The sequence below is a fragment of the Abramis brama genome (genome assembly GCF_963993115.1).
Source record: "Abramis brama genome assembly, chromosome: 11".
NCBI classification, from domain to species: domain Eukaryota; kingdom Metazoa; phylum Chordata; class Actinopteri; order Cypriniformes; family Leuciscidae; genus Abramis; species Abramis brama.
In genome coordinates, this window is record NC_139973.1 from 24,350,463 (window position 1) to 24,374,099 (window position 23,637).

The window sequence follows — 23,637 nt, forward strand, 5'->3', positions numbered from 1 at the left end:
TTGCTGTTTTTATGTTAGGCTATAATTAGCCTATAACGTTCCGGCCACTGATTTTTGTGTCTGTAAGCGCTGTAGCCTATACTTTAAACGCTTTACTATTCTGTTTTAAGCGCTTAATTTTCATTTTGAACGCGCTAATATCATGCTTTAGCATTTTCTGTCATATGGAAGTGTTAAACTTCAACTTGGACTATACCTTTCCTTGTATATACGCAAGTTTTTATATTAATATCATAAATGAACGATTATTCGACTAATCGCTAAAATGCAGGTGTGTTAGTCGACTAGGAATATCTTTAGTCGGGGGCAGCCCTACAAAATGCACAGTGCGTCTCCAAAAGGCGCACCCATAATGCCTTTATCTTTGATGCATTTATCTTTCTAGATGCAATTATAGAAATCAAATCAGTTGCTAAACTATAATAACACGCAAACTCGCGGAGATTTCAGTCAACAGAGAGCTTGCGCTCTCACCCGGAAGTGATCAGGGAGAGCGTCCATCTCTTGAACTCGCCTCGGTCAGAATCTCCTCTTGTGAAAGGTCCGCCTGATGTGTGACGCAAGCTTCTATCCGGTTAGATATGTATACTAAATACTTGTCTTAGCAGTAGCACAAGTAAGGCTAGCACCCTGTTTAAAGATGGCTTGGAGATTTGGTGTCCTGCGCTCAGAGCGCATCTCCTCTCAGTTCATTCGAAAAGGTTTTTCTTACCAACGAAAGCTCACAGAAACGTGAAAATAGTCTCATTTGAAAGATAACATCGTAAGCTAAAAGGACTGATATAGATTATGTGGCTGTTTGCGGCTGACTGAAGCCGTCATCGGAGCTGGAATGTGATAGTTTTCTCTGTCATCTCTGTTTGATTCTATTTCACTGTGCGATTCTTTTGAAGATAATTCGATCTATGATTTTCTCACAATGAAATAAACTACATTGCCAAATTCCAGCTTTCTTGTGATATATGACTTGACTGTTTTGTGAAATAATATATAAAAAATAAATATTTGTAGAAATATTTCTTCGCAATCATAAAGCGGAAATCTTTGTCTGGGACCAATGCATATTTAAGCTAATATTTAATTTGATATGTATCATAAAAACAAAAGTGATGGTATTCTTTGTAAAGTTTAGATTCTAAGCTTTCAAATGATACCATGAATTGGGTGATACCTTATAGGGAAGCCTATAAAAAGAACGTACGAACATTATAACGAAGATTTTCGGACCCGGTACCGGGTCCGTGGAGTTAAAGGGGCTAAAAACAAATAAAACGCTAACAATAAAAACTATTTAGTTTAGCTGATTACTTGGAAAAAAAATCAATAGCTATTGCTGTCAGTTCATACTGCTGTTAAAGGGATAGTTCACCCCAAAATGAAAATTAGCCCATGATTTACTCACTCTCAAGCCATCCTAAGTGTATATGACTTTCTTTCAGACGAATACAATCGGAGATATATTTAAAAAAAAATAGGGGTGGGAATCTCTAGGCACCTCACGATTCGGAGGGCTGCGATGCTAAAACAATTATTTATGCATCTTTTTTTTTGTCTGACTACTTGGTACTTTTAAAGCAAAGTATTTATAATGACCCATAAAGAATTTACTTCCAATACTTCCTATATTCATTTTATTAATAAAACAAATGGAAGTTATTTGGCAAGTCATCTGTAGGTTACATTTGCCAGCATATGCCCCAACATTGCAAAGAATCAACAGGAAGATAAATGTGTGCCTGTACTAGCAGCATACTTGTAGTAAATGAATAAAAACTTCAACATATTCTGAATCTCTAACATTTAATAGACTTCTAACCAACATCCTCCTGTTATGTGCAATGACCAATATGATCCTTCAGACAAAAACAAACAAATAAACATTTTGCCGTAGCAAAATCACAAACAGCTTTCATTCAAAAATATAGAATTATGTACCAGCAGCTTTCGTTTTTTGTACTACAAAGCCTCTCTTATACACAACTAAATAATAGAGTTATGAATTGAATTTTTTGCTGTATACCACAATCAAAAACAGCTTATACAAAAAAGTAAATGAACATCTGCAGGGAGCACAGTAAAAATTTTACTTTTTAAAAAATAGGTCACAATGAAATTGGCAATTTTCCATACGTTAACTTTTAATGAAGAGGGTGCCGTTTGAATTTCGCGCTCAGCCATCATGCGTCTCTGTTATGCGCACACCACAGACTGTCCGGGCACTGCATGTCCGTGCTTCAGAGTTATGCCTTTGCTCACTTCAGAAGGCCTTTATTAACCCCCCAGAGCCGTGTGGATTACTTTTATCATGGATGTATGCACTTTAATGGATTTCAAATAATATACGGCCATTCACTGCCATTTATAAAGCTTGGAAGAGCCAGGACATTTTTTAATGCAATTTCAATTGTATTCGTCTGAAATAAGAATGTCATATACACCTAGGATGACTTGAGGGTGAGTAAATCATGGGCTTATTTTCATTTTTGGGTGAACTATCCCTTTAACACTTGCCCTGACACCCGGATTTGATAAAACTAGTTTTTCTGTCTCTTCTTGTGACGTTTGGCATAATACTGGCTGTTTTCAAGTAATCCTGAACTTAAAGGCCATGTTGCAGGTTTTTTTTTTTTTTTTTTTTATATATAACCTTGTATGAAAATACCATATGAAAAGTAAATGCAGGATTAAAAATTGTTTTGCAAGACATAAGGGCACAAATTTAATAGAAAACGTGACCGTTTCCTTGACCGTGTTGAAAAAACGCTTTTTTTCCACCAACGCGTCATTTGACGTCACATGAGGTAGTCGTTTGGCTCTGCGTTCGCGCTCAGTGCAGAGATAGGTTGGTATTCAGTTGGAGCGCAGGAGCGGTCATGATTCAGTGTGTTTTCTGTGCTTATTGTATTTCAATAAATCATCGTCGTGGTAAATGATTGTTGAATTATGGCCTGTCAGGACATCGAGTCCACAGGTTTCCGAATAAGAAAAAGGACGGTGCGATCTTCCGTGCCAGTGTGCGTTTTGTGCCGGGTAAGAGACGGGACTTCACTTCTGCTTCTGCTTTGGAAAACGCGGTAGTGTGTAGCGTTCACTATAGATCGAATGATTATAATCCCGGCGATATGTGCACACTGTCCCGGCTCCTTCATCGGGTCGCCCGGTCCGCCATCAGCATGTGGTTCGGCCGCCAGCGGGAAACATGACGCTCACGGATCCGTCAGAGATCACTTATTGTACATATTTTTTACAAAATGTGCCATGTCTTAATTTAATTCATTAACATATCCTACATAAACTTGTAATGTAATGCATTTATGTGTTTGTTATTAGTCTGCAGCTGACACTATTATTATTATTATTATTATTATTATTATTATTATTATTATTATTATTATAATATAATATATTATGTTCTATAATTCATTTTCAATCTGTACAAACCGACTTTAATGTTTGTGTTGGCTGTTTCTACATATAAAGTTTTTGTACAGTAAGACAGTTGTGATTGTGATCATTTTTTTTATTTATCGTCACCAAATGGGTCAATTCAAAGCCTTTATAAAGTCCCTCTTCCTCTGGAAACTGTCTTCTAATGGCTGACACACACAACACATGCAGGTATGGGTCTAAGTACTAGCTTTGCTATTGCCTGATACATGATGATAATAATCTGTACAGTACTGTGATCTGAGCATAGTGTTGTACACAGGGCAGGACTTAGGGTGGTGGGGGCCCCTGGGCTTGAGTCACTTTCGGGCCCTACCTTTTATACATTACTTTAAATCAGGGTTTCTCAAACTCGGTCCTGGAGGGCCACTGTCTTGCACAGTTTAGCTCCAACCCTGATCAAACACACCTGAGCAAGCTGATCAATGTCTTCAGGATCACTAGAAACTCACAGCTAGGTGTGTTTGATCAGGGTTGGAGCTAAACCGTGCAGGACAGTGGCCCTCCAGGACCGAGTTTGAGAAACCCTGCTTTAAATAGAACAAAATGATACATACACAAGCTATGTATTAGAGCTACACAATTCTGGATAAACTGAGAATAAAAATAGAGATCACGATTCTGAACAAACAACTAAACAAAATAACATAATTTATGTTAATTACTGAAGTCTATTAAAAATGTTTAATTAATCTGAATTATAAAAAAATAAAAAAAACTTGGGTTTGAATGAATGATTCAATTCCTCAATCAAATGCACTTGTTTCAATAGATGAATCAGCATTTTTGAACGAATCTCCTGAATGAACGATTCAATGACAAATGTTTTTTAAAAGTCATTTGTCGTCATCTGGTGGCATAACAATATAATCGATCCAATCGTTATTTGAAGTGCAAAGCTACTTTCAAAAGGTGACTGGTACCATAGACAGTGTTACATGTTAAAAAAACGTAATAATTTATTTATATGACCACCGATTGAAGCTTGAAAAAGTTTTTTTCCAATAAATAAATAATGATTAAAAAAGTTCAAAGTGATCATAAGTTTATTGCAATGCACAAATGTCTTGGTCAGAATGAGAATAAAACACTTATTTACCTGGAAAACATATGTTTTGATCGTGGCATTTCTTTGAGATTTAGAATCCAGTATTCCTATAGGCTAATTATTGTTTCTTTTATGAATTTAATAAAGAACTCTGTCTCGTATTCTGTCCAAACGATAGGCTACTTTTGTGTCCATTCGTTTTTCCTTTTTTAACCCGTAATTGAAAAACGAAAAATGAACGGTTGTTGTCTTTTTAAAACGCAAAGTTGAACACCAACATTTTAATTTGAACTGGCTACACCAACTGCTGCGCAAAAAAGTAAATATCGACGAATTTTCAGATTTTTGTTTGACTTTTTGCCCCTTTATTAAACATTTAAAATATTCACAAATTAATATGGAAAACATGTCGATTTTACTGGTTTTCAAAGGCCAAATTAGAACCTGGAATTGATGTTTTTCCCGCAGTGCTGAATGAGAAGAGCCATTAATATTATTAATAAACTATTGCTTTGGCTAAAATCGCAACTCCATCTCCGCTAAGCAGATGCGCTTTTAGAGAGAAATGCACATTTCATACGGATTAATCAGAAGGTATTAGCTTTCGATTCGAATTTGTTCGTTTTAAAGTGGACATTTCAAGCTTTAGCCTACATAGGCTATATTTTGTTTCAGTTCTCGCGCTCCAGTTTACGGAGATCATGAAAGTGCGTCTGATTGTTTTATTTTATTTTACAAAAGCACAACGTTTTCTTGTTATTGTGAGTTTACACAAATAAAAGTAGTTGGGAATAATGTATTATTATTTTCTGTATGACCAGAAATGATAGAGTATTTTAAGTTGTTTCCACTGTTGATAGGAAAATGCAAGTGTTCGCGGCCGCGCCTCCGTGCCATGCAGTGCGCGCTCCACACTCAGTTCCTTTCTTGCATAAAAGCGTCTTCTAAATATAGCCTATTAAATGTTATAATTAAATAATATAAAATTATTATTTGCGTAGCTATACATGGACCTCAAACACACCGCGTCTTCTAACTCTGGTGACTGTAAATGCGCAAAAACTGTTTCCATTGCAGTTTTGCGAAATATTCCTTTTTCGAATTGCCTGAAAAACCACCTCATGTGAGCGTAAAACCTCAAGATGACTGACATTTAATTTAGCTAATTAAATTACATTTTTCATTGCAGGGCAGGGCCAGGTAACAATGCTAGACCAATCAACAAACTTTAAATGAAAAATTAAATGACTGACATATTATTGAAAAAATCAAACGTAAACGGGCGGGGCCCCCTATTGGGCGGGGCCCATGGGCTTGAGCCCAGTCAAGCCCAATGGTAAGTCCGGCCTTGGTTGTACATATCGTCGGCTAACGTGAATACATCTATAAGCTAACACTGTTCTCTCGCCCTGTTCTCCTCACACCACAACTCACCGTTGTTCTGTCTAACCCTGGCCTGTCCTGCTCACTTGGCTTCATATCAGGCTCATAATTATATGATATCATCATATATCAATTATATATGAATTATATATATATCATACGAGTAAACATTTAGGCTACAATTCCCCCAGCTTTCCGATCTGTCATTGCGATCCATTGCTTTCCTATTGTTTACTTTGACCGCTCTACCTCATGTTACGTCACTTCAGGTTCGGCGGTTTAAGCGATTTTCAAATGCGGAAGTAAAAATTTCTCACAAAAACGACTCCAGAAGCCTAATTAGCGTTTTATAAGTATATGTTTATATTTAAATCTAGTTCCTACATTATTTTTCTATACATTGGCTTACTGTGTACTCTAACCTGCAACATGGGCTTTAAACTAGTTGAAAACATTTAACCTTAATTAGGTGGTTATGTCTGATTATTGTTGGAGTTAAGCTCTGCAGGATGGTAGCCCTCCAGGAGCAGTGTTCAGTACTGATCTAGATCAATGCAGCAGAAGCATGCTGGAATAAGACCTCAGTCTTACTAAGACTGGTGAGGCCAAACAGATGGGCATCTTCCACATATCTGTCCACTTTGACTTGGAGAGCCAACTATGAATGTGCCATAAGGGCACAGTCATCAATCAGCAAACAGTGCATCAGCCGTTCGATTGTCTTAGATTTGGTATTCAGTCTCCGGAGATCAAAGGAGGAACCATCAATTCTGTATCACAGGTACACTCCTCTCTCGAGTCATTGTAGAGCATGTGCCAGGACACAGTTGAAGAACAGGTTGAAAAGGATTAGGAGCAAGCACACATCCTTGCTTAACCCCATTTAAAATAGCAAATGGGAATGAAGAAGCTCCATTGGAGAGGACAAGGCCCGTCATCTGGTCATGAAAGAGGCAGATCAGATTTGTGCACATTCTTGGGCATTCAAACTCTGCTAGAATGGTCCACAGTGCTTCTGGTTGTGGCGTCAAAAGATTTAAGGTAAATGAAAACCGCTTAGAAATCTATTTTTCTTGGATCTGTCTGACTGTGAAGACCATATTGACGATATGCAGATACACAGAAGTCGTACAGAAGTTGAACTGTTAATTGTGCTGTTACTTGCCGGGGATATAGAACTCAATCCTGGACCACAGCTACCAGCTTCGAGTACCACATTATCGGCTTCTTCTCCAAACAGCCCCCAGCGTCCCGGTTTCGACAGTCCCATTAGTCAAACTCACTCACCATCATTGGGGCTTCTGTTTCCGCTGGCTGTCAACGGCCTGCGCTCACCTTGGGCCGGCGGTTGGTGGTGCGCTGTCTCCTGGTTTGGTGCCCCTGCTGTCTGGGCTTCCCCTGTCCAATCCTGGGCGGGTCTGCAGTGGCGGCGAGGGTGGTTGCCGGCGGCCTTGGGCCGGCTCTCTGCCCTGGCTGTGCACGCGGCGAGGGGTTGGGAATTGTTGGCGTCTCCGTGGCTAGCGGTGGCTGCTTGTCGGCTTGTTGCACGGCCGTGGGAGCGACGCGTGCTCCTGGCTCGATTTCTGATGGGCGGTTTTCATCGATGGCGGCCCTGGTGGTTGCTGGGTGTGGCACGGAGGATCGCACGGATGTGTTCAAGCCAGGAATTCCAACTGCCGATTTGACTATTGGAAATGGCGTCGCGCTGCCTTCACATGATTCAACAACTTTCATTGAGGTGAGAGGAGGTGCTCTTACATCTACAAACACAGATACGCCTCAACAAACTGTGAAAGCGAAAGACAAAAACGCTTCGGTTAACCCTTTAATACTGTATAACAAAATCATCCCAAACATTGATTGATCTTATATTCACAAATAGAGAAGAACGAATTGCAAAATCCTATAACCTGATAACTGGTCTATCTGACCACAACCTTACTTTGATAGTCAGGAGGTTATCAAAAGCGAGATATAAAACTTCTAATAGAATTGATATCAATACAGGGACTTCATATATCTCAAAAAGAGACTTGGAATTTTTTTATAATGAAATGGAACAAATTCAATGGAATCAGATAACTTGTGGCAAAAATTGCCAATCAGCAAGTAATGACTTTATGATAACCTTTAGTGATCTCCTATCGAAATATTCCAAAAGAATCATCTCGGAAGATCAAAAGTAAAACACCTCTTCCCTGGATGAATGAGACTGTGTGGAATTTAATGAAACTAAGAGATGCAGCACTGTTACGAAGAACTAAAGCAAATTTGTTTATGAATTTAATTGAACAATCAAAAGGAAACACTAAAAGACTTTGGCAAACCATTGATAAAGTAACTGGTCGGAAGAGTTGTAAAGGTCATAAAATAGAAATTAATATTAATGGAAATCTGGAAACTGATGCTCAAATAGTGGCGAATCATTTTAATTACTTCATAGAATCAGTCAAAGAACTGGGAATTCAAAACAGAGACTCAAATAATTATGTACGAGCATCTGATTGTATTGATTTGTACGAAGTCTGATTGTATTTCACATGAACAAAACATGCTAAATTTTAAATTGGCAAACGAATTTGAAATAAAAAAATGTTGCAATCATTGACATTCTAAAAGTAAAGATATTTGGGGAATGGACAATGCTCTTCTTAAACAAAGAAATTTTTGTAACTCCCATCACATACCTGATAAACAAATCAATAGAAGAGAGCTTTTTTCCCACTGCTTTTAAAACCGCAGTAATCACGCCAGTATTCAAATCGGGGGACAAACATGAGGTCTGCAATTACAGGCCGATTAGCATACTTCCTGTTGTCTCAAAGATTGCAGAGAAAGTAATTGCAGAGCAATTAAAAGAACATTTAAACAAAAATAATATGCTACATCCCATGCAATTTGGATATAGAAAACACCATTCCACCGAAACTGCATGTTGTTACTTTATTGAGGTGGTGAAGGCAAAGCTGGAAAGAGGGGGGGGGGGGGTCGTGGGCGCCGTGTTTTTGGATCTAAGCAAGGCGTTTGACACGGTCAACCACTCTGTGCTACTGAGGAAGCTGAGCAACTATAATTTGTCTCTAAGTGCACTACAGTGGGTAGAATCATATCTCAGTGACCGTGTCCAGTGCGTAAGAGTCAAAAGTAAGAAACCAATGTTATGGGAAACATCTTAAATTGGCTTTCCTCTGCCTCGCTCACACTGAATGTAAATAAAACAGTAGCAATGTATTTTACCAAAACTCAACGACTGAAGTCCTCCTTTCCATGCATTTATGCAAACCAGAGTCAAATAAAAGTAGTGAAGGAATTTAAATATCTAGGCCTTGTTTTGGATTCAACCTTTACTTTCAAAAAACATGTTAAGAAAATTTGCAGCATGCTAAAATACAGTTTGTCTGTTTTTAGAAAATTTACTTGGAGGCAATGATAATTCCTCATATTAATTACTGTATTTCTTGTTGGTCACGGATGAGTGAAACGGCAATAAAACCTTTAAAATCTTTATATAATCAAGCTGTTAAAGTATTAGACAAAAAGCCACTGAGATATCATCACTGTCTGATTCTTGGAAAATATAGCATGTTAAACTTTGATAATATAATTGTGTATGCCAATGTGTGATTAGTTTTTAAAAATTTTAATAATATTGCGCCTCCTCCCCTGAAAACATTTGTCCAGCTCTGTTCTGAACAGATGACTAGGAGCTCCAGGTCCACGAGTTGCAATGATTGTAGACTGCCTAAACATGGCTCGGCCTTTGCACAGACAGCCTTCTCATTTAAAGGCATCAAAGAATGGAACAAACTCCCACAATGTCTGAAACTTTCCTTAGACCTGAAGGATTTTTCTCGCAATACAAGGAAAGTGCTATTGGAAAACCAGTCGTGTCAGCATAGATAACTGTGTATGTAAATATGACTTTTAGTGATGTTTTATTGTAGTAATTTTGGTATGATTTACTTGGACTGATGGTTGTAATGGGGAATGGTTGAATGAATGGATTAATAGTTGTATTTGAGTGACTAATTATATTTTATATTGTATATTTTGTATTGAAATTCACCTGCTCGGGGACTGCAGATGGAAACTAGCTCAAGCTAAATCTGGTGCAAAGCATCTTTAATTAATGTTTTTTGCACATTGTCCCTGTTGAAATAAATAAACGAAACGAAACAATCACACGAAACGTGGCACAGTTCGAGTGCTGCCAATCTCATACCACCTCCTTCAGGTTGTCTCTGGTTTTTGGTACCCCTGTGCGCGCCCTGGTCTGCATGACCGCTTTCACATTACCATGCGAACCGTGCCCCGTTCTGAACAAACTGCCAGTGTGAAAACGCCCTTAAAGATAGTTTACCACCTCCAGGGTTGGGGGCAGGTTAAGGTCATTCAGAGTAGGCTTCTGTGTGGGATGGAATCCAATGCTGAGTGAGGAGTCGCACATCCCTCATAATGCAACAAGGACATTAAGATGGCACTGTTTGGATCTAACGTTTGATTATTCTATTTAACTCTTTATTGAAATTACACTCGTTCATCTGGATTCCTATAACACTTTGAGTCTCGCACCGGCCGGGTATACGATCTCATAATCATAAGCTCGCCAGTCTTGGTCATTAACCCTCTGGAGTCTGGGGTGTTTTTGGGGTGCTTGAGATGTTCTGACATGCCCTGACATTTATGCTTTTTTCAGTTGCTTAAAAACATATCAATGGCAAAAAAAAATTACACTCTATAGCACAAACAGGACTACCATAATATGTGAGCCACATGTATGTACATGTTTTCATTTTTGAGAGAATAATGTTTATGCATGGTTATTGAAAAAACTAAAAATGAAAGTTTCTGAAATAAGGCCACAAAACACATACTAAATATGTGTCAATAAGACTTTTGGATGTCTAATGGATGTCCTCGCCTAGAGTTTTTTCTTCAAAATGATGTGAAAATCATCCTGCCTAATCATTCACATAAAACGATACATTGATTTAAGTTTTGCAAAACACTTTTAGTTTGGAAAGCCAATATGCGGATGGGGCGTAAACGATCATGCATATTTAGTAGTTCACACCTGATTAGACAATGCCCCTGCATACTTAATGAGCCATTCATTCAGGTGTGTCACCTATAGCTAACTTAAATATACAAGCTATATTAAAAATGATCATTCTAGAAGAAAATTTCAGATGGCATTTAGAGGCTTTTGCATCTGAACTCATATATATACATACACACACACACACACACACACACACACACACACACACACACATATATATATATATATATATACACTACCAAATTGGTTCACAGTTGGAGGCATTGCATTTTTTTTTTTTTTTTTCACAAATTGTGCTTGCAAATTGTATAATATCCAAGGTAAACATGTCTAGTAATTGTGCAGTTAATTCTCATACTGTATTTTCAGTTTTGGAATATTTATCCTCTCCACAAATTTGTCACTAATAAAACAATACAAATTATTTAAAGAAAAAAATTATATTTACTTGTTTACATCTACCTTATAAATATATATTTTTTATTAAAAAGGTTACAATTACAACAATTCAAGTTTAATCTTTCTTTTTAAAAACTAAAGTATACAAAACGTATTATTTGATGACTTTATTTTTGATTATTTTTGATATTTTTCCTCATCTCAGTATAGCAATAGAGTTTGCTAAAAGCTGTTCATTCAATACAGCAGTATTTGAAAATCGATAATATTTTGTAAAATTACATTTATATTTGCATTTGTCAAAACCTAGACACTTTATTTCAACATATTTCAGTCGATTTTACTCATCTCAGTATAGCAATACAGTTTGCTAAAACATCATCTTTCATTCACACACGCGATTTAATTTTTTTCTTTTTTTCTTACAGATTACATGAACTGAGAATATTTGTTTTTTATATAAATTACTTCATTTAAAAGAAGATAATTCAAGCTTCATGCCTGTGTGTCTGTATGTCTGTTTGACTGAGTATTCGCTGAGTTACAGTTCATTTTCGGACGCGTTTCAGAATGGACTACACGGACAGAGAGAAGGCAGAACTCGCTTCGTGTTTATTTTTCTTTATTTGGCAAAAAGCACAACACTTTGTTTTTATTGTGAGTATACACACAAATAATACACATTTAACAGAATCGATTGATGTATGAAACTCCTATGGAAAATCAAAGTCAACAGAGTATTTATGAGTTTCTTTTACACTGATTAAAAAAAAGCGAGCTGGTATCGCCGGCGATACCGTCGACCTCAGGGGGTTAACAGAGGCGATTGACTACTACTTTTTAGGTAACTGCACCATGCTTGTTAATTTCTGAAAGTATATTATGTAGTCCCCATAGATCTGTACTCACTTAAAAGTATATTATGTAGTCCCCATTGTTAGGGGATTTACAGTTAAAGACCCAAGGACCAGATATGATTAATTAAGACCCGGAGTCAGAAGTGCAGTCAATTTAAGACGAGTCAGAATTATAATAAATTAAAGAGAATTTTACTGAAGATGGTTTCCAGTTTCATCAGGCAAAAGTCAACTTCAAGACTCACAAGGAGTTCGTAGGACGCCCCTCTTACAGTTACAAAGATCACAGCAATTATATCCTACTCTAAGGTCTAAGCTACGTCATTACTTCAGGTTGAATGATTCTGATTGGCTAAGAAATAAACACACATTTTCCTCACATAAACAGACAGACTAAAGCATATCTCCATTGATTATGCGGCTGACACACGGACCCTGAATTTTGGCACGTCGTTACCTTCCAGGTCACAGATCTGGGTTGCTGGGCGCCAGAATGTCAATCAATCTCCAATAATGCCACTTGTTCCTTAACCTGTAATCAAGAATACTAACACACACACAGCAGCTTCAAGGTTGGATTTGGCTAGGCTCTAACTATAAACAGGAGAGTCTTCTCACAACATCAAGATAACATGTTCTTTCTCTCAAGGAGAGGACACTTTAATATAAATCAGTAAAGTAAATGCCAAGAAATGGTCACTTAAACTATTGGTTCCAATGACCCTTATATGTTTTAACACGTTGAAGACCTTTCTCAAACAAAACAAGTCCATTTTTCATTTCTGGAATCCGGGCTAAATGAGCAAATACTGTTTACTGCATTCAGATATCAAATACAGACATTAGAAAATACATGAATAGAACGTTTTCGATAATCATGCTTGTGACTTCAATAACAAAGTAAAATCTCATAAGCCTAGAGAAGTCTCAACTCATGTGATTTTTAGAAGGAAAAATATTGATTAATACCTTGATTATAATCACTCATTAGATGCACTGAAGCCGCAGTGGATTCCAGAACCCCCCCCTTCACCATAGATCTGTACTCACTTGGTAGAACTATGGTAACTATAGTAAAACTATATCTAACCAGAGGTCACGACCATAACATTAGAAATGAGCTGACCAACTTAAAGGACAAATCAAGTGAAAAATGAACCTGGGCTTAATTAACACATGGTTACCGAGTCGATCGTTCCCTGCGATGCGTTTTCATGAAAATCGAATGTATAGAGTTTTATCTTTAAAAACATTTTAGCTCATAACACTAGTATATGGGGCACAGAGTAAGTAAAAATAAATCGCTAGTTAATACCACTAACAAGGCTCAAAATAGCCTCACACTAACACGGTAACATAATGAGGGTCCTTACATACAAACCGAAGCATTGAGAACTTTGTAAGTGTACAGACAGTTTAATAAGAAGATACTTTATAAAGACAGTACATTACGCGTTGACATGCAGGATCCATCTTGGAAAACAGTCTCGACTAATCGAGCCACGAACGCCGTCGATAGGATAGCTGGTCGATAGGAATTACGTTTGTGAAATGTAACGTAGCACGGCGTTCGTGGCTCGATTAGTCGAGACTGTTTTCCAAGATGGATCCTGCATGTCAACGCGTAATGTACTGTCTTTATCTTTAAGTATCTTCTTATTAAACTGTCTGTACACTTACAAAGTTCTCAATGCTTCGGTTTGTATGTAAGGACCCTCATTATGTTACCGTGTTAGTGTGAGGCTATTTTGAGCCTTGTTAGTGGTATTAACTAGCGATTTATTTTTACTTACTCTGTGCCCCATATACTAGTGTTATGAGCTAAAATGTTTTTAAAGATAAAACTCTATACATTCGATTTTCATGAAAACGCATCGCAGGGAACGATCGACTCGGTAACCATGTGTTAATTAAGCCCAGGTTCATTTTTCACTTGATTTGTCCTTTAACTTCTAATGGTAACTTTCGTATAATCATGCCAAGGTTTCCTACACTTAGAATATTACAATAATCAGAGGTTGAGGCTCACCCTATTTAGATTGGTCTAATAACAACACTGTTGTTCTGAACAGAAAACCCATTATTAGCCTCTACAGTCTAAGTATACATTGATGAATTCCAATATGTTAGGCGGAACTAACATATTGGATAGTAGTCGAATATGTAGTCGTTCCTCAACCAGATGGCCCGGCATTTTCTATTTTCTACAGTCTTGCATCTGTGATGTGATTCTTTGTTCTCGTTTATTACTTTATTATTGATTGCATGTTTTGAAGCTACATTTAGTGAATTTCAGGGGGGGGGGGGGATTTCTGTTAATCAAATAATCATGTGGTGACCCATGCTCTCCCAGCATAACATGGGCAGTGAGGATTCAACTACAATTTAACTTAAGTTAAACTTAAGAACTTTATTTTACAGAAGTTAACTACAATGTATTTTTGTATATATGAGCACTACAGTATATTGTATTTGGGCTAGCTCAGTTTTTAACCCCCTGGGGTCGACAATCGCGCCGGCGTGATTTGCTCACTTTGTTTCTTATCAGTTCAAACGGGACTCAAAATACTGTTGACTTTGATATTACAAACAAGTTTCATACATCAATCGATCCTGTTAAGTGTGTATTATTTTTGTGTATACTCACAATAAAAACAAAGTGTTGTGCTTTTTGCCAAATAAAGAAAAATAAACATGATGCGAGTTCTGCCTACTCTCTGTCAGTGAAGTCAATTCTGAAACGCGTCCAAAAATGAAAAAACTCAGCGAATACTCAGTCAAACAGGCACACAGGCATGAAGCTTGAATTCTCTTCTTTTGAATGAAGTAATTTATATAAAAAAAACAAATATTCTCAGTTATGTAATATGTATGAAAAGAGAGAGATGTCAGTCGTTCTCATCTCAGCTCATTATTTTTAATGTGATCCCGCCCACGGAGAGCGCGCGCTATTCAAACGCAAATGACTGAGGCAATCCATGCAAACTGTGAACGCCCCCATATCAGCTTGAGAAAACACATCGTTTAATCAGATCATTTTACTTGTTTACACCGTCTCGCAGCGCTGTGAGGAATAATACTATCGTAATAATAATAATGGAAAATGTACCTCAGAATTGCGGGTATTTCGAGGAGCAAGGGATCGCTATGGAATACTGTAGTAAGTTTTTTTTTCATTCTCAAGTGAATCGCGTTTCTGTGTGTGAATGAATGAACGGCAGAGATGCGCGCTGTTTACCACAACTCCAAAAAGACGGTTTAAATTTGAATCGCATTTCTGTGTGTGAATGATCCGCTTTTAGCAAACTGTATTGCTATACTGAGATGAGTAAAAATCGACTGAAATGTTGAAATAAAATGTATTTGTATAAGCAACGTATTAAGCTGCACATTAACATTTATATTCCTTATAATAAAAATGAAAGACCTATGTTACAGACATATGAAAGACAACATTTCGTTGACTAGTTTTGGATAGATTATACATTTTTACTGTAAAATATCTGCCACCTCTAAGCTTTTGTTTGCCAATTTTTGCTCATATGTTAAAGGGGACCTATTATGCAAAATTCACTTTTGTATGGTGTTTGGACATAAATGTGTGTTGGCAGTGTGTGTACACAACCACCCTACAGTGATAAAAATCCACTCACTCCTTTTTTTTTAAATCTCCGTAAATCAAAAGCAGTCTCTCCAAACGACCCGTTTTCAGAATGTGGCTTTAGTGACATCACTAAAGCCACAGGCCCCGCCCACGAGTGTTGACTGACACCGCCGTTATAACTTAGACCCGCCCTGATCGAGTTCACTGCGAGTTTACACATCAGCCATTGCTGCAGCAATCACTCACGAAAAGCGTCGAAGCATCTCCCAAGCGTTGAAGGTGTTGTAGCTGGATGTATTCATTCACATAGCTCTCTTTATTTACTCTTGAAATCTGCCAGCCACTGAAGACGAGGTGGATTCATTTTGTTTTAAAAAAAAATGCTCCCTCAACTCTACAGAAATTTATGTAAGTTACTTATGCACTTCTTATACTGTTTACTCAGCTCTAACAGTGATTTTCTGAAGAAAAACTGATGCTTCATCTTTTGTGTGACATACAGTAAACTTTATTAAACTCATCAGTATATTTTGTGTCATCATTCAGACAATTAGATCGTCAGACGGAGTCCTACAGCAGGCTTGCATTAATAGTGTATACAAGCAATGCCAAATAGGTTATAATCGTAATTAAACTAAACTATACCTTTTCCAACTCCATACAGCATATATTCTCTGACTCTGCAGGCATTTTTATGGTCGAAATGAACACCATTACTGTGACTGTCTGTTTTATTATTATCATCTTCCCTGTTCTAACTCTGATCGCGGCTGCTTAGGCTCCACCCCCTGTGACGTGAACCAGCAGCTCATTAGCATTTAAAGGAGAAGGACTAAAACAGTGCGTTTTTCACAGACCCAAAAAATGATGATTTAAACGTGCTGTAAATAAAATTCTGTTGGGTATTTTGAGCTAAAACTTCACATACACACTCTGGGGACATCAGAGAATTATTTTACATCTTGTGAAAAGGGGCATAATAGGTCCCCTTTAAATATAGTATGTTTTGTCAAAAATAAAGTCATCAAATAATGTTATAGTGTTTGTACCAATGTAGCCTAGGCTATATTCAAAGTAATGAATCCTTAACTTTGAAATATGTAAGGTAAAATGTATACTTTAGTTTTTACAAAGAAAGATTACACACGAATTGCTGTTGTAATTGTAACCTTTTTAATAAAAAAAATATTTACAATGTAGATGTAAACTAACTATTAAAAGGTAAATATAAGCCTTTTCTTTAAATAATTTTTATTTTTATATATATTATTCATTCTACCAAATATATATATAGCTCTTGCATTCTTTCTTGTGGCTCAGTGACACACCTGAATGAATGGCTCATTATGTATGCGGGCCCCATTGTCGTCTCAGGTGCAAACCACTCAATATGCATGATGGTGTTGGATCGTTGACGCCCGTTGATGATTTTCAGATCATTTTGAAGCAAAAACTCTAGGCGACAACATCCATTAGTCAAAAGTCTTGTGGACACATTTAGTATGTGTTTTGTGGCCTTATTTCAGAAACTTTAGTTTTTAATTTTTTCAATAACCATGCATAAACATTATTCTCTCAAAATTACGAACATGTACATACATGTTGCTCACATATTATGGTAGCCCTGTTTGTGCTAAATAGTGTAATTACACCTTTGCCATTAATGTTTATAAGCAACTGAAAAAAGCACAAATGTCAGGGCATGTCAGAACATCTCAAGGACCCCAAAAACACCTTAGACCCCAGAGGGTTAAATGTAAAATAAATGGAAATGTTGATCGTTATTTGTGCAGACTTCCCACAAGTAGGGTATAAGTTAACCTTGTGGAATCTTTTAAATGTGAAAGTAAGAAATTGATCGATGGAAAGAACATAACAATTATAGTGACATGTTTGCTTACGAAATAAACCAATTAAAAGCCATTTGTGTGGTGTGGCTTTTGTGTTCATGGTTAAGTGCTAGTCTAATTTGCATTCCCACTGAAAAACAAGCGTTCTAGCGAAAATGTTGCCTATAAATAGTGTTGCACGCCTTACCTCTCCTTTTTGCTTGGGAACTAATGTGGTCGGAACCAAAGTTTACAGGACTGCGTTCTCTGGAATCCTCTCAAGTGGAGGACTTCTACATTCCGATTGGTTGCTGCCGAACCTATAACTTACAACCTATAACCAAACCTATAACCTATAACTTAGGTTGCTGTAGAATTTTACCAAAAATTGGTCTTAAATATCTTTAATTTTGTAATTTTGTATTTTAATGATTTGATTGATTTTCACCATTAAAATAGCCTAATAATTGTTTGTACATATAAATATGCACTCAAATATAATTTAATGTTTCAAATGTATTGATTCTGACTATTTTTGTCACTTAATATATTCTGCTTTACTTTTTCTTGCAGACTTCTGTTGTCAAGTCTGGACTAACAGTGGATCAACTTATAGAACACATCAAGGTATAAGGCTGTCGGTCATATACAAAAAAGACGTTTCTGCCATTTTTAGTAGTCACTTGATATATTCAAGATAAGTTAGATCTTTTAATCACACAAATTCCTACATGGCTAATTCGATAATTAAAATACATGTCCACAGTTGTGTAGTTGTTTAACTGTTAGCTTATTTGCCATTATGTATTTGTACTAAAATATATACACACAGATCCATGGGCGTCGGAAGAAAAAAAAAAGTGGGTGGGTCCTCCCCCAGAAAAATGTTACTGGAGTAAATACCATTTCATGTAGGCTATTCTGGTGCCTTTTAATTAAAACAAGTAAACTACACTCCACTTCACATCGGGCGGTTCTTTGCCTCCAAGTCGTGCATTAAATGCACAGCTATCCGTGGATTATCCCACTAATACCATGGTCATCTGCCAGCAATGACAATTTAAAGCGGTTATTGATGTTTGCAACGCAATATTTGACTGGAAAGGTACAACGGGCGGTTACTTTCGTCAGTTGCGGCTCGTTGAGAAATATAATGTAGCGATTCAGCGGAGTTTAATTTATTAGGGAATTCCCTAATAATTGGATTTGACTGACAGCGCTATGAAAAGACAAATGCGCTGAATCAGAGACGGTAAAAGTAAGTGGGTCCAATATCATTGGTCTTAAAAAGTGGGTGGGTCTTGTCCCACCCATATACAATGGTTCCGACGCCCATGCACAGATCTACTCAAGTTTGCATACCCCTTAAAGAGTCTGCAAGATGTTTATCAAAAAAAAAATCATGATATTTTATTTATTTATTTATTAGTACAGCACTACACATAAACATATTCACATACTACATATACATACAATTTCTCAACAAAATAACTGAATTAACACTCATTAGCTGGTTCAATGTCTTGGTTCTTATGGTTTGTGTAGATTTCTTAATATTTTTTGCTAACACTTTACAATAAGGTTTCATTTGTTAACATTACTTAACTACATTAGTTAACATTAACTAACAGTGAACAATACTTCTAAATCATTTATTAGTCTTAATGTTTTAGGAAAGGTTGAAATGAACATTTACTAAGATTAAAAGTTGTATCTGTTAACATTAGTTAATGCACTGTGAACTAATTTGAACATTTTTATTAACTAACATTAACAAAGGGTAAGAAATGCTGTAAGAATATATTGTTCTTGTTAGTTCATGTTAGTTATTGCATTAACTAATGTTAACAAATGATAATTGTGCATTACACCAGACGTGACAAAAGCAAATAGAACCCGTTATAATCAGTGATGCTGTCTACACTGGATGTGTGACGTGACAACAAATTCTTGACAGTAAACTGCTGCCCCGTTCTAGTTTTGATGTACTTCAAGCACTCACGCTGGTACTGTCACGGAAGAAAAAATTGATTTGCAATGGTCGCTTTGTTGCGTCCAGTGTAGACCAGCCTCAAGCTGTGGCGACACGACAAAAGACAACAAATCTGTCTGGTGTAGACACTGTGTCTGGTGTAGACACTGTGAGTTCCTGCTTTGTCATGAAACTGCCCACTATTTAAGAAACTCCTCCTGGTACTTTTTTCCTTGGCATACTCTTTGGTTTTCCAGCATCTTCCTCACTTTTGAGCTCTTCACAGCAGTTACAATATGATCCAGGTTTTAACTCTGAGGACAATTGAGGGATGCAAACACAACTATTACCAAATGTGCTAAAACCCATAGATGCTCCAGAAGGCAACAGTACATTAAGATCCAAGGGGTTATTTACACAGACATGTTTATTTGGGTGTTATGTAGTTAAAAAAAAAAAAAATTAGGGTCAAATATATTCTCACGTGTATGTATGTATATACAACAGCCTTTGCAATTTGGATAGTTCAATGGTTTGTAATGTTTGTAATTTGTAATGCACTGTGTGGTTTTTGCTAGACTGGTGCAGTAGAGGATGTACAAGCAGAGGTGGGGGAGTTTATTCGTCTGACGACTCAGACTGACCTCCAGCTGGCAACGGGCAGGATGGCATTAGAGCTTGTGTCAAGATCCCAGACAGATGCCAACTTCTACCCTCAGGCTGTATTTCTACAGCTGTTGGAAACTCGGTACCTCTGCTACAGGTTAAGACCGCACGTGATCAGCTCTGTGGAAACAGTTGTCTTCCAGCTACTAGTGTTTTTTGTGCATCTATGTTCATTGTCTTGTTTTTGTGGGGAAATGCAGTGTGTGCCCTGATCTGCTGTCCCTGGCCATGGTGAAGAAAGATTTCCATCTCTGTCAGATTGCTTTCCAAATGTTTCCTGACATTCCTGAAGCGGTCACCTGTGCTTGTCTTAAAACAATTCTCAGGTGAGTCCTGCGCTTACCTGCTGCTGAATGACATTCAGACCATTACACTCTTAATAACTGAGCCACTGTAACCCAATAACACTAAGCTTTTGATAATTTGCACAAATGTCTTATTAAAGAGAACTGATGTGAAACTAACTTTTATAAAATTCTTGTGTGACTGTAGTACTCCAGACTCTGAGATTGAGACTGTGAATCTTGACACAGAGAGTGTCATCTTCATGAAAGTGCTGACTCAAAATGGATTGGAGGAGGAGGGTGGGCAGCAGAATGGCTTCTGCCCCCCAGCAATAGAGACTGATGTATCTGATGCCCCCAGCAGTATGCTTCAAAGAGATCCTTTAGCCCTGGTTATGAGCTGTCCTGTGGGGTTACACAAGGGTGCTCTTCTGTATCCTTTATCAAAACGGTGTTTTACTAAAAAACATGCTTTTTGTTTTTTTCCTTTTTTTGTTCTGGTTGCATGTTTTCTTTAACCTATCGGATAGAAATGAGGTTCTGCAGACAGCGTACAGTAACAAGCCCCTGCTGCCACATCTAAAAGATCTCACGGTTCCGCAGGTCATTGTGAGTATCTGACACAAACACATCTAGCCTAGGTTGGTATAGAGTTTACCATTATTTAGTATCCCAATTTGTGGAACTGAGGTAAATGTTCAGGACCTTTATCTCCAGTGTGAAAAAATTAGGCAGGATGTGGAATGTTTTATTTTAAAGCATATTGCTTATTTGTTGATTAATTATCAGTAGTTTGTTACAGGCTTAATGGGAAGAATAAAATCTTTAATGACCTTTGCCTTCACAATTTTTTTTTTTAGGTCTTTTTACAGTATCTACTTTTCCTTTATCTCAAATATTCTCATGATGCTCACAAACAAATCCCAGCTCTACGGACACCAAGTTTTTCTCAGGTCTGTCATCAAACAGTTTTGAACAATTATATTTAGTTTGCATCGGTCTAACCTTTTTTAACCTTTAACCTTTTTTTCTTTTTAAAAAAAAAGATAATAGACTGGATTTGCTTATTACTAGATGCTCATTTCACAATCTTGGCTGTGGCACCAGAAGCCAAAAGATTGGTGTCTGATCTTCACAAGTTTGTGAGATCACAGGTACAGCACAGGTCCTTTACTGCTGATAGGAAATTACATTTCTTGTATTGTGTGAAGCAGAAATAACAATGAAATGTGTCCCTTTTCAACCCTTTTCAGGTGAAACTGTATGCTGAACTGGGAAAAATTGAGGGAAGTCTTCAAGTGCTCAAAAAGTCCAAACAATCTGAAGACACTGGCATGTACTCCATAGAAGTTATTGAGCTCTTTTAGATGACTTGCACAGATCATTTTTAATAAAATGCTGACAATGGCTTACGTTTTCTGCCAGTTTTTGGCAGTTTTCTTGGTTTGTTTTTAGAAAAAAATGGATTGAAATTCTTTTTAAAAAATCGTCCAAAATAATTATGAAATAAAGACTGAAGTAATGCTTTCCAGATTGTTCTCTGATATCTCTTGCAAAATGTTGTCAATGTTTTCAATACATTTGCAGAATTTTTTCAATTAATAAAATATGGTACAGACATGTTTAACACTCTTCATGTTCTATAAATTAACTGAACATTAATTTTGAGGGGGTGGTGATGGCGCAGTGGATAAGACACATGCCTTTGGTGTGAGAGACCCGGGTTCGAATCCACTGTGAGACACCAATGTGTCCCTGAGCAAGACACTTAACCCCTAGTTGCTCCAGAGGCGTGCGACCTCTGACATATATAGCAATTGTAAGTCGCTTTGGATAAAAGCGTCAGCTAAATGAATAAATGTAATGTAAATGTAACATTAGAAATGGCCTCTACTGCACTACTTGTATAATTTGTGAAATCTATATATTAAGTCAACTGAAGCCTAATGTTTAAACATAATTCAACTAAACAAATAATATAATTTGAAAAAAGGTCTTTAATCAAAGGAGATGTGGTAGATTTTTCCCCTATTTCGCACCTCTGCCTGGGCCTCGTCTACAATCGATGTTCCCGAACGTCTACAGTCGACGTTAGTTTTCTGGGTCTCATCTACAGTCGACATCCCCGTTCAATAATATTTATACTCTAGCGTGTCTACAGTCGATGTTGGCCAAGTTAGTAATCCCTAACTTGTTTCCTTAACTAACTTGCTGCGCAGCAATAATAAACAGACAGACTTCAGCAAATGTCCTTTAAATGCTTTAATCACGGCCGGGAGAGTTCTCCAGCGAATCTCACCCAAAAAGATTTAATCATGGCCGGAGGATCTCTGACAAATTTCATAGAGAATCCCACCAGCAAACAGGAATACAACAGTTTTTATAGAATAGGAGCATGGCGAAAATGACATGATACATTACATAATTTCCCTACAATTTGATTGGTTCTTCATAGACAAACTCTTCTGTTACTAGGTAGAAGCAAACTGTTTTAATGATTACTTCATAATCAAAAGGTTTCAAACCTAAACATCTATCTAGTTTCATTTCCCATATGTTATTTTCAACACTATCTCACGACCAATTCGTACGAATGATAAAAAGTTGGCGAATTCGTACGACCTCACTCGTACGAATTTGTACGATTTGTCTAAACCCACGTGATGGGTAGGTTTAGGGGCGGGGTCAGGGGTAGGTCATTCGTATGAATTCCTACGAATTGGGCAATTCGTAAAATATGTACGATTTTGCAAAAATACTAATTCGTACGAGTGAGGTCGTATGAATTCGTACGAATTAGCCACCTCGTAGAATTTGTACGTTTTCCCGTGAGATCGGGTTGGTTATTTTTACACTCGGTCACGAGTTTTCGCCAAAGAATTTTGAAACATTTAAGATTCAAAAGCATACAGAAGAAAAATATATCAAGAAAAATAAATGTTAGTTATGATTAATTAAAAAATCCATCACAGAGAACAGGCTCTGTTGGTCACAGTAGTTTCAAACTGCTTTAGCACCACCTTCAAAGTTTAGCTTCAACCCTAAATTAAACTCAGAGCTGCAGAGCAGGTTTAGAGTCGACAAAA

The 23,637-nt window shown here is 37.2% G+C and overlaps 1 protein-coding gene across 1 annotated transcript in view; it reads left to right on the top strand.

Annotated features, from left to right (window-relative positions):
• Nucleotides 1-22,171, top strand: part of nol11 (nucleolar protein 11) — a 46,800-nt gene extending 24,629 nt beyond the window's left edge. The window contains exons 11-18 of the mRNA XM_084129370.1: nt 18,203-18,256; nt 20,180-20,364; nt 20,468-20,593; nt 20,760-20,984; nt 21,082-21,160; nt 21,412-21,504; nt 21,598-21,705; nt 21,805-22,171. Coding sequence (XP_083985496.1) covers nt 18,203-18,256; nt 20,180-20,364; nt 20,468-20,593; nt 20,760-20,984; nt 21,082-21,160; nt 21,412-21,504; nt 21,598-21,705; nt 21,805-21,918 — 984 coding nt within the window. The 3' untranslated portion in view covers nt 21,919-22,171. The remainder of the gene's footprint in view (nt 1-18,202; nt 18,257-20,179; nt 20,365-20,467; nt 20,594-20,759; nt 20,985-21,081; nt 21,161-21,411; nt 21,505-21,597; nt 21,706-21,804) is intronic.
• The last annotated feature ends 1,466 nt before the right edge of the window (nt 22,172-23,637 follow it).